At 43.3% G+C, this 12,146-nt stretch overlaps 1 protein-coding gene across 1 annotated transcript; it reads right to left on the minus strand.

Annotated features, from left to right (window-relative positions):
• Window positions 1-653: 653 nt before the first annotated feature.
• Window positions 654-9,979, minus strand: HNRNPH1 (heterogeneous nuclear ribonucleoprotein H1). The gene is given in 14 exon segments (XM_036014400.1): window positions 654-1,428; window positions 2,503-2,595; window positions 3,257-3,316; window positions 3,412-3,471; window positions 4,051-4,186; window positions 4,329-4,462; window positions 4,518-4,589; window positions 4,669-4,847; window positions 5,834-5,972; window positions 7,479-7,568; window positions 7,571-7,621; window positions 7,828-7,983; window positions 9,273-9,401; window positions 9,881-9,979. Coding segments are annotated over 13 exon segments (1,386 nt in total). The 5' UTR covers window positions 9,370-9,401; window positions 9,881-9,979; the 3' UTR covers window positions 654-1,309.
• Between the last annotated feature and the right edge of the window lie 2,167 nt (window positions 9,980-12,146).

Consider the following 12,146-nt stretch of genomic DNA (forward strand, 5'->3'; position numbering starts at 1 on the left):
CAGGGCACATGCCTGGGTTGGGGGCCAAGTCCCCAATAGGGAGTGTCTCAAGAGGGCAACCACACATTATTTTTCTCCCTCCCTTAAAAAAAAAAAAAAAATCTAGCTCCCAGGGGACACTTCGTATTAGAACTCAAAAGATGTCATTGAAGCCCTGGCTAGGCACTCAGTTGGTTAAAGCACCCCAAGGTTGTGTGGGTCTGATAACCTATCAGGGAACATGCAAGAAATCAACCAGTGAAACAACAAATCAATGTTTCTCTTAAACCACTTAAAAAAAAAAAAGAAAAAAAAAAAAAGCCACACCCAACTGGGAAGGGCAGCTCCAGCCACCCTTTGCCTGCAACACTCGCAGCTCAGCCATGCTGGAAGGCCTCCACTGGACATGCAGCATGCAGTGAGGGCAACGTCCACCTTTGCTCTTTCCAAGTGCTTAGCCAGTCAAGGGCGGTGCATACATTATCCAGTGTTGGCTCAGCCAGGACCCAAAGCTACAATTACCTTCAGTTGTATTGGAGGGAGGTCTGAAGACATCTACACAACAGCCTCTCCTGCCACAGCCAGAGACTTGAGCCATGTCACCTACGCCCCCAGGCAGGAATAGAGCACCAAGAACAGTCCACATGACACTGAAGCACAGACAAGACAAAGTGCAGTTTTTAAAGGAAGATTTATTTGACAAGTTTCACTTAGCGCAATACACCTAAAAGGAACTCACAATGCAATGAAAGACTTAAATCAAGGCCTTGGAATTTCATACAAACACCAAGACCAAAATCCTAAAGTACTGGTATTGCGTCTCAAATTTTCCCCATTAACTTAAAAAAGAAAAGAAAAAAAAAAAAGGCTTAACCTTACGTGCCTTAGAAGTTATTAAATGAAAACTAGAATTAACAAACATGCCAAATGTTTCACTTTTAATTGTTGAGACAGCTCCTATATTGAGTTTTACAAAAAAAGCATGTCTTTCAACATGCTTCCAAACAGTGTCCAGGGTAATGTGATGTAAGAGCAACATTTAACATAATTCAACTGCTTTAACCTAAATATACTTACTGCTTAAGTACACCCTACAATAGAACTAACTTGAGAAAAGCTAAAAATTGTTTAACAGTTATAGTTTACTCAACTTAGTTGTTACATCCTAGATGATATTTGTGTTCAAAAATACTGAACCTTAAGTTTAAAACAATCCTGATTTCCACTCAAAGCATAAATCACAAGCTGGTATCGCAAAACTGTTAAACTTGTTTCATGTTTTTTTCCCCCATTAAAGTAATATTGACCAAGAGTCAGCGACAAGGATCGATTACATTCCCCATCCACCACTCATACTGGACATGCTAGACATCCCTCCCATTCCGTTCACTCCCACAGATGCACGGCTTCCGTTACTGTAGTAGCTGCTGTTCACTGCTCCTTGGCTGCCTGCAAAGAGACCATTTTGACAAGTCAGGATAAGTACCACATAATCAGTCAAGTAAATAAAATACAGCATATTCCAGAAAAAAGTTTTAAAAAATATACGAGTACAAATGGCTGCCGTCCAAGTGGCGAGAAGCATGTTTGGGAAAAGGGACTCCCGACTCCAAACAAGTCTCAATTAATCCCTTCTCTCTGTAGTACCAACTTGCCAGACTCTTGTGCTACCATTTAGAACAGATGCTTCAGGATCAACATGGAAAATTAAGTTTAAAGGAAAACTAGTGTTTTTCAAAAATTGCAAAATTACGTATTTTTAAAACTAAACAAGGCACTTAAACATTCACAACGTGTCTGTCAAATGGCATGTGTGTGAACAGGGAGCATGGGCAGTCAGTGTCTTGCTTCCCCTATTCATGGTGGGCAGGAGTGAGACACAACGTGGGGCTAACGGCAACTCACTGTGCCCAAATGGCAGCCTCCATGGAGTTAAGTCACAGCCATTGACTGCTATGAAAATAGTGTTAGCACAACATATCAGTATTTGCTACTGGGAATTTAAATTACATTTTTTGAGGAAATATTTACCTATGCAATGTTTGATTGAAAATCACTGGAGTTTTCCTGTAAAACTTGGTCTGCAAAAGGATTTTGTAGGGTAAGACTATAATACCAAAATCACCATTCTTTAGACCAATTGAAAAAAATAAAACCAATCCTAGGTTAACTGACTAGTAAATACGGTCCTAAACCCAACCACCATTTTACTCTTTTAAATTCTCCCTCCATCTAAAATGGATTTAATGCTAACCAAAATGCAGAAAAAAAGCAACATAGTGTTTTAATAAGTGGAGGCAGATGTTTTCCAGATTGACATTATTCCAAGTTGCATATTAAATTTATAGAACACTTCCCCCTCCCAATGACTGGTTCTGAAAATTAAACTATTAAAAACCGATTTTATAATAGGATCAAAAGCATACACTTAACCCAATTTCACAAAAAAGGAGAGCCTACATATTCCCCCAACTAAGGAAATCTACCTAAAACTTATTGTAAGTATATTAAGTACACACTTACCATATCCACTCATGCTGCTCTGGCCACCATAGCCGCCTCCATAACCACCGCTCAGCTGCTGGCTGGCTGGGCCACCGTAACTGGACTGGTTTGCTGTCAAGTTAAGAGAACATTAGAATCTTATCTGCTATGTAATGTGGTACCTGGTGGTACCGGGCTTGTAGTTCTAAATCTACAATTTTCAGTCTTAATCTTATACTATAACCTTTGCCTATTTTCTATGAACACACTACCTTTCTATCCATCACTTCAACTAGTCAAACATTTATAAACCAACTGGCCAACAGTATACACATCAGCAGGACTAAATCCACATTCCAGAGGCATTCTGAGAAAACGTTATGAAACTACTTAACTGGATTTAGTGGGGTTGTTCCCCATAATCTGGTATATTAAAGCTATGTCAATACACAGGTATTCACTGTACACCTAATTTATGCCCAACTAATTATTGTCCAGAAATTTAAGTTTTTTTTGATTCTGTGCTTTCTGTTTAGATTTATATAGACAACCCAACTAGTTTTGTTCTGTAATCCCTCCCCCCAAAAGTACTTAAAAACTAATTTAGTTATCTGTTCTAAGCAGTTTCATGTAACTCAAAGATTTAACTGACACAAAATTCAAATAACTTTTCTTTGCTTAATTATGCTAAACATTAATATAAATTAACATATAATTGACTTATACAAATGTTTTGGTTTTTAAAAAAACTAACGATATTTACACAAGCCCATGCCTCCCATCATTTGGCTACCATAAGCACCACCGCTTGCTCCTGCTGTAGAATTCAAGAAGAGTTCTACATATCTGTGTTCTGAAATGAGAGAAAAGGTATACAAGGTTAGCTTAAAAAAAAAAAGACACTAAAGTGATATTTACACAAACCCATGCCTCCTAGCATTTGGCTACCGTAAGCACCACCGCTTGCTCCTGCTGTAGAATTCAAGAAGAGTTCTACATATCTGTGTTCTGAAATGAGAAAAAAAAAGTTTGAAAATGTTTGTTGGTGAAAGACAAAAAGATAAGCACTAAATTCTTAAACAAGACCTGAACTTCAAATACTTTTTTGGTTAATTAGAGACTAGCTGCTTCACTCGGGTGATTACCTATACAGCTTTTCCAAAAAGTAACCTTTTGTTTTAAACATTCACTTAAGTTGCTTTAAATTTTTCAAGTATATGATTCAAGTCAATGTTTGTATCACAAATCCTTTTCAGTCAAGTAATTTTAAAAATCCACCAAAAAATTTTAAACACATCTCAAGGAGCTAACCTATTATCAGGAAACGTTTCTCACACATCTTTACTATTCCTCTATCATAAATGTTAGTCACTTGACCACCTGTAAAGAGTCCCCAAAAGGCCAGGCTCGGTAGAGCTCAGTTAGTTATAACACTGTCCCGATACACCAAGGTTGCAAGATCAATCCCCAGTCAGGGCACATATGAGAATCAACCACTGGACGCATCAGTAAGTCAAACAACAAATGAGACGTGTCTATCTCTCTCAAGTCCATTAGAGTCCCCAAGATAATTTAAATCACACTTACGCATATTTGCTTTGTCTTTTGACATAGCTGCCACAGCATCTTCATGAGTTGCAAACTCGACATCTGCTTCACCAGTTACTCTGCCATCAGGACCAATTTCAATATGTACTCTCACAGGGTTGAGCGGTGAAAAAAACTAAATACAAGGTATTTCAGAGAATCAAGTCAACTTTCTAATGTTACAAATTTCTTCTGTAACATGCTATTTCACTTGAACAGTAGTATAAGGACGTAGTTTTTACTGCTATGCCAATAGCCAGCTTGTGAATTTAACTTACATTATAAATGTCATTTTCAGTAGCTCTGTAAGGTAATCCCCGCATGTGTACACAGTGTCCAGTTGTGCTCTGGAAAGTAGAGCCACCATCCCCGTATCTGTGGTCAGACATTCCTGAAAAACAATAATTGAGGTCTAGATGAAAAAGAGTGTAAGTATCCTTCAGTTGGAAATTCAATTCTTACCTTACCTCTTCCAAATCTATCCGACCCAAAACCATAGCCATCATTATAGCCATTGTAATCATCATAGCCTCCGTAACCTGAAAGACAAAAAGCACAATCAAACCAAATAAAAATCACAAAGAACCACCCCCGTGACACCTGCATATTCTCACATACCTCCACCATAAGCACCACGTCTCATCCTTTCAAAGCCAGCTCCTCTGCCAATGCTGTTATACCCTCTGCCAGCCCCAGGTCTGTCATAGGGACCTGGCCGCTGCATGGCCATAAGTTTTCGTGGTGGATCATAGTGAGTTCTAACTTCAGCTCGACTGCTCTTAAAGATTTCGATATACCTAAAGCATTGTTCACGAGGGGAGGGAATGGGGAGGGGAGAGAAAACGTTAGTTTGCTCATACAGGTATTTAGTTACACAAGAAAACAATGTAGTCATAGCCATTAAACTGACTAATATTTAAAGCCAGATTTCTTATATTTGCATAGGCAATGACCAAAAATTCACTCAATTGTAAGATTTCATGTAAACTTTATAGAAAACTCACTCCTCTGTGGCAGAGAGCCCACCCTTAGGGGTAAGAGAGGAGTACTGTAAATGTTTTAGGAGGGAAAGAATTCCACTCAACTTTCAACATTTCATGTCTTAAAATCCTTTGGCAGCATGTATAGCAAGTAGGCTAAAAAGTCAGCCTCCGCCAACAGTCTAGCCCACACTACACATTTCCTTTCGCCAATAAATACCCCAGAGCCTATGCTTTTAGTAGGAATCAGCATAGGTAAGCGCATGCTTCAATGAAAAATAGTCACAAGCAAAGAGAATAATAAAACCTTTTGTGACAATTTCTTGAAAGCTATGCTTATTAATACATATGCAGAATATTTATACAGCAAGAAAGATTGTTGCATTTCAACTTTAAAAACAAGATCAGAAAGTATCACATTTTCTTATGGTAATATTAATTTACTATGTGGGTGTTATTACAGCTAAAGCCACATTTGCATTACATTTTTTTTTTAAAGCCATAGTCTCTCAACTCAATTGACTGGGGTTAAGAAGGAATTATATAAAACTGAAGTAGACCAAATTCATGGGGTTAAAGAAGGAATTATTGAAGTAGACCAAATTCACTGAGGACAATTTCAAAACCTAAAATGTAATCTGAATGCGTTTCAGGACTTTGACATAGGTAAACTTTTACAATTGTGGCCAAACATCAATTAATTAGGACCAGAAAATAGATTAATTTCTTCTAAGCAGAGAGAATATGGATTTAATTGTTTACCATAAGAAAAGTGACAAATCCAACCAACCATCCATCCCCACCTGTGCCCTATTCTTTCCTTGTGTTTCTTTAGAGCCTTTTCAGCTATTTCCTGTGAAGCAAACTGCACGAAGGCCTCCCCCGTACTCCTCCCCTGGAAGTCCACCGGCAATGTTATCCCATTTGGCACGATTTCCAACCCTTCAACCCAAGGACAAATAACCCCAGTAGGGGGGCAATATTAACATCACAAGCCCAGAAATGATTCTTCTTATAGCTTTAAATAAACCAGAATTTTAACTTTAGGTGAATGGTATGCTTTCAACAAGTACTTTTTAAAATATGCATTGCAGTAATATGAAGTTCCATTATTACTAAGTATAACAATTCTTAACACACCCTTATGGCACAGTATTTAAGAAAAAAACTTGCTCAACACAGGATGCATCAAGAATTCAACAATTACAAACACTTTTATCTAAATGTTGAAAGTTATACAAGAATTTAAGAAAGTTTTAAGCATTAAATACAACAGTTTTACTAAATTCAAGAAACACCTTTTACCTTACTTTATATTTATAGTTCAATGTTTTAAGTTAGTGGAACTTCAAAATTATTAAATTTACACATTTAAACATTTTATACACAAATTGAAACATTGCTTAAGTATATATCATCGACAAACATGATCTAAACTTGCAACAAACAACTGCTCTAGACAGCACAGGCATGCAGCTTATGCTCTAACAGTAGCATGATTCACTTCTGGAAATTCCGTCTATGAAAAATCCTTTCCGTGGATACATTCCCAAGCTTACAAAAAGGGCTTAAAGCACTTTCCTAGAAGATATGAAATTATGTTCATATTTAACGTTGACAGCATTAAATTCTCACCAACTTAGACAAAACAATCAAAACAAACTTTATTTCAAAAATTCTGGCAAAATATTAGGACTTGATAAATATCTAACAGTCAGAATTTTAATACATACTGCCCTAAACCATGAAAAGATTTCTTGTTCTTAATTTCAGTTTATCACATTATGAATATCAAGTAATAGTACTTAAGATATACTACTGAACATTCTACTAGACATACAATTTTACCAGCTCTTCAGCATAAAAACATTCAAATACTTTAGGCCCAGAATAACTTTAAAATACTTTCTGTATTTCAGATACTAAGACTATACATCCAACCTGATCTTTGACTTTCAATTAAGTTTAGAATTCTCTGGCTAAACCAGATGCTGCCTTCAGTTTTTCTGCATGAAAATTAGACCATTAGAGACATTTCTAGTCCCAGGACTCAATGTGTCTTAACATTACAGACACCTGCCAGGAACAAACTACATCACCTAACTCACACTGATCTAATTAATATTAAGGGATCTTACCTTTACCTTGAAGTACTTTGCTGAATGGCATTGTGAGGAAAGTAGTTAACCTGTTTAGGACAATCCTCAAAAATCTACCCTGAACTACAACTCTAAATATAGGCAAGGTTAGCATTTTGGAAGTATTTAATTTCCACCATTAAGATGGGCATAAATTATTTGAAGGTCTCCAGGAAGAAGAAAACATTAATTCATCTGTATATACTTACAACCTATTTCAGTATCTAAGCTATTCAACTTTAAGGTCTATTAAATCATGTTGCCAGAGCTAGCCAAAATTCACTGCTCAGCAACAAACACGACTACATACCTGAGAAGAACTGAACAATTTCTTCCTTGCTACATCCAAAGGGGAGTCCTCTAAGCCGCACAAAGCCATCATTGGCCGTGTCAGGACTATTGGACCAGTATGCTTCAACACCCAATCCATTTCAACGTTGTTTGACTTGAATACTGAAAGAGGTGCTTAGAATTAGTCAATTTTGGAAAGTTAGAGAACAAAGTTCAGACTTCCTGGGTCTTTAGATAATCTAGGAAGAGCTGCCACAAACTCCCTTAGGTGACCATTTCCATGCGGTCAAATACCTAAAATTCAGAAGGGGTAAAATAAATCTCTCTGTTTCACGTTTTTACTGTTACTAGGGTAACATAAATCAAACCTTCAACATATCTGTGTCCCATAGTTTCTCTGTCTTTTTTCAGGGCCAATTTGACGTCCTCTTCTGATTCGAGTTCAACAAAAGCCTCTCCACTCGGTCTGCCTTCTCTGGTGTAGATGAAACGAATACCTTGAGCCCCATTTTGAATTTTGCAGTCTGAAAAGAAAACAACCGTTAATACAGAATTTAAAACTTAAGACCACCTCTGGGTGATAACAGATGAAATGCCTGTTCACGCCCATACTGCAAAGTAGATCCCATTCAAAGACTGAATTGACCAAGATTACCAACAGCAGTCTCTCTGTAGTGATTAAGCAGTTATCTTATCCAGATCAAACTTTATTCCCCAAATGATACAACCCCAATCCATCAATAAAATTCAACATTCGAAGCAGCCTAACAAAAATCTCTAAGTTCTTACAACCCATGTGTTTCCACTGATAGAATCTGTAACATCTCAGTTAAGGCTAAACCTTGTTATTCAAGTGCATTTTTTAAATATACTTTATATCAACTTTTGGTCTGAGACCATTGATCATTTTACCTTACTAGCAGCAACAGTACAACCCAAATTTCAGAGCCAATACTCACCTTAAAGGGGATCTATGTTACAAAGCTAAAACGCTCCAAGTTGCACAGCTGAAGCCAAACCCAGTCTTGCCCACTGCAAGGTGGCTTCCAGGGTATCTGGTTCTTGTTTTACAGGTCGTTTTCCGTTACCAACACTAAATTCAGATAGTAAGTCAATACTACAAGTGTCCTTCCAAAACCTGCAGAGTTCTTCCAAATCAATCTTTTATCAGTCTAGTCTTGCACCAAAGGGAACAAGGACATTATGGCAGAAATTATTCAGGAAACCTACGTGCTTGGGGGTGAAAACTAGTAAGCAAGTACACCTGCCTAGGCTTCAGTGTCCTCAACTGTCAAGTGACCCATACCAACAACCAGAAAAACAGTAACTCAAATACCCCATCTTGATTAGGAAAACTGTCTGAAATTAAAAAACGAGAGTTTAACTCTACAAACTAAAGCGCCCCCTTTTCAATGACACGAGAAAACAGCAACGTTCTTGTATTTTAAGGTTTTCCAAAATATCACTATTATCTGCCCAAGCACGGGGCACCTTTCTCAAGGCTGCAGGGAAAACCCAGTTCCTCCTCTCGAAGACATCCGCACAAGGGCCGGTGACTACAGGTAGGCGAAGGAAAGAGTGCGCGGAAGCCGCCGCCGTCCCCGAGCGCCGGAGGGCGGGAGGGCGGGGCTTCCGCAGTTTCCATTGCGTAACGTCGGCCGCCCGGCGCCCGCGACCCGGCGGGAACCGCTGTGCCCACGCCCCGCCAGGGGGCGCCCCGAGCCCGCCCGCCCCGCCCCGCCGCCTCCCCGCGCGGCCGCCCGGCGGCCCCGCAGCCCGGGCCGTGAACTCCCGCCTTCCGCTTCCAACTCACCGGAGAAGAACCGCTGCACTTCGTCCGCCGAGCAAGACCACGGCAGGCCCCGGACCTTCACCACGAACCCCTCTCCGCCTTCCGTGCCCAGCATCATCGTCTCCCGGTGGGTCTTGGCGTCCACACAGACTGCAGAGACGGGGGAGAGTGAGACCCGGGAACCGCTTGGAACATAACTCTCCGCCGCCCGCGGGGACCGCCGGGCCGCGGCGCCTCGGGAAGAGCAGACTCGCGCGCAAATCCCAGAGGCGGGGAGTCTAACACCAAACACCCCCTCGCGCGGGCGGGCAGGCTGCCCAAGCCGCCCTGGGCGCCAGTTACGCTGGACTGGGGCCGCAGGGGGCCCGGCCGGGCGCCAGCGTGGAGGCAGGGAAATGGCGGCCGCGCTTCCGCTCCGCCTCCTCAGACATCTCACACAATAGAGACGGCGCGGCCTGCAGGCCCAGAGGCCCTGCCACCGCTCGGCGAGCCATTCCCAGCTCCCGGCGGCAGCCCGTACCTCGCGAAGGCGCCCCCGGACTCTACAGAGACCCGGGGACAAGCAATCTTCTCAGAGGCGGTACCCTCAGGGGCCCCTGGCCAGTACGCACCGAGCAACACACACTTACCTGACCACCCGATTTCAGCGTGGCTGAGTGAAATGGCTGGCGGGCGCCTGCGCAACCTAAATAAGGCCCTTGAACAAGCTCTGCGCAAGCGCAGCTCGTTACCGCCCCGCCCCCATGCGTCACACAGAGCTCTTACGCAGGCGTACTTTCAAGAGCTGCCCACCTCCAACCAGCGAGTTAATATGCCCAAGGGTTTGTGCCTTAGCCCCTCCCACCTGCATAAACCCTTCGGGCTTCTTTGCGCTTGCGCTTTGTGGTGATTATTGAAAACCAAACTTCAGCGGTTTATTATCCAGTTTCTTACGCATGCGTCTTCTTTCAAACCGTTCTCGCTTAACCCGCCAGAGTGGGGGAGGGGAATGGCAGCTGCCAGTTCCTCGGGGCTGCACGATAATCCCTGGCTCTGGGTGGGGCTGAGGTGGCGGTCTTTCTACACCTATCCTCCGCCTGCTAATCGCGTCTTGGCCGACCCGGAAACACTGGGGCTCCCCAACCCTCTCTACCCTCTTTCTCCTTCAGAGCCTTTGTCACCCCTTAGGGCCTCACGTTAGGGCTGCGGAGCTGCGCTGGCTCCTGGCCCAAAGCCATCCCCCCGGTGCCTGGAGCTAGTCCTAGCAAGCGTGCCTCCGGTTCCCCTTACCTGCCGTTGACCGGCCTGGGGCCCCGGCCCGTGCAGGGTCCCGGTGCCCCTACCTTGGGCCTGAACCCCGCTTTTCCCCTAACGAACTCGCACCCTGCGACCCCCGCTGCCCCGCCCAAGGGTCCGCGGGCCCTAAACGCGCCGCGGGCGTCTCCCACGAGGTGCAGCCGGGTGCCGCGTCCCTCCGCGCAGCGCGAGCGCGGGCCGAGCCGCAGCCGCGCGCCCGGGGCTCTGCTGTTGTCAAACAATGAAGCAGGAAATGGTTGGGTCCTGGTCGGGAGCCAAGAACATAACAGGAAATTGCATGAATGCTTATCTTTGCCCGCCAAGAGGAAATTTTGCCTACGGTGCTGATATTGAAGTAACCAATGATTGTATGCGCATTGTACAAATGTAGCCAATCGCTAAATGCCACCTTAGCTTCTGTACCAGGCTTGCTTGCTTTCTCTATCAAAATCCGGTGAAACAGATGTAGCGCACGACTCTCGGTTGTGGCTCTTAGGAGCTGAGTTCCTCCGGCACGTTTGGAGAGTCCGCCCCTGCGCAGGTAACTAATTGGCCTTATAAATAAATTTCTACAAAATAACTGTCCTCTGGTTTCCGTGTGAAATATCTCGCTGCAAGAGAATATAACTTTTTGGAGGCCCCAGCGAGATCTTTCCTCAGTGAAAGCTGATCCCGAAACCGAGAAGTTGACTCGAGTCGAGTGAGTATTCTGATCAGGATCCTCTTTTGATTGATGATGCTCCGGGGCAATTTGGTCTGCGATGACTGACGGGACGCCGTCTTAAGTCACGCAGGATTCCCAAGCGGGACGCCGCCTCTGGGATTAGTAGTCAAAATTGGTTATGAAAGGCGCCTAGGATTGGTGTGTGTGTGTGTGTTGTGCCGGCGAGAGAGTGGATTTATGTTCAAAGGATTGTGTGGGTTTCCCTCCTGCGGTTCCTGTGCCAGATCATAAGGCATAATGGTTGGCAATTAATCCGAAATGTTGCACGGACAACCTTAGCCAAGATCGGCGAAAGTCCCGAGAAGGGAGCAGGCCAGGAGGGAGCGTGCGAGAGATTGTGCCTTGTGTCTGTTATATGTATTTGTTATTGAAGGGAAAACTACATAGGTTGTAAGTTTGTGACCTCTGCCTCAAGCACCCCAGCCGGAGGGAAGGATGGGACAACAAGAATCGGTACCGGGCTCCCCATTGGATTGCCTGTTAAAGAATTTTTTCAGATTTTCAGCGTAGAGCCAGTGGATATGGTGGTCCATTACCAGATTCAGAATTCCTGCGTACTCTTAGCCAACTTGAATGGCCCGACCTTCAATGTGGGGGTGGCCAACAGAAGGCACATTTGACTTACCATTCTCTTTGCAGTGCGCGCGACTGTCTATGGTGCCCCACATCCTGACCAATTTGTTTACATAGATGTGTGGATTGACATAGCCACGGAACGGCCGGGGCTACATCAGAAAATGTTTGAAAAAGAATCAAATGGGAAAAGGGCAGTGTGCGTAGCCGCCTCCGGGAGGGAAAGGGAAGGCAGGTCCGAATGCGGGTCCTAGACCGGCAAGATCCCGATTGTACCCAGCCTTGCGGGGACCGCTGGATGACCCCCCTCGATCCTGCGGACG

This window comes from Phyllostomus discolor, chromosome 13 (genome assembly GCF_004126475.2).
Source record: "Phyllostomus discolor isolate MPI-MPIP mPhyDis1 chromosome 13, mPhyDis1.pri.v3, whole genome shotgun sequence".
NCBI lineage: Eukaryota > Metazoa > Chordata > Mammalia > Chiroptera > Phyllostomidae > Phyllostomus > Phyllostomus discolor.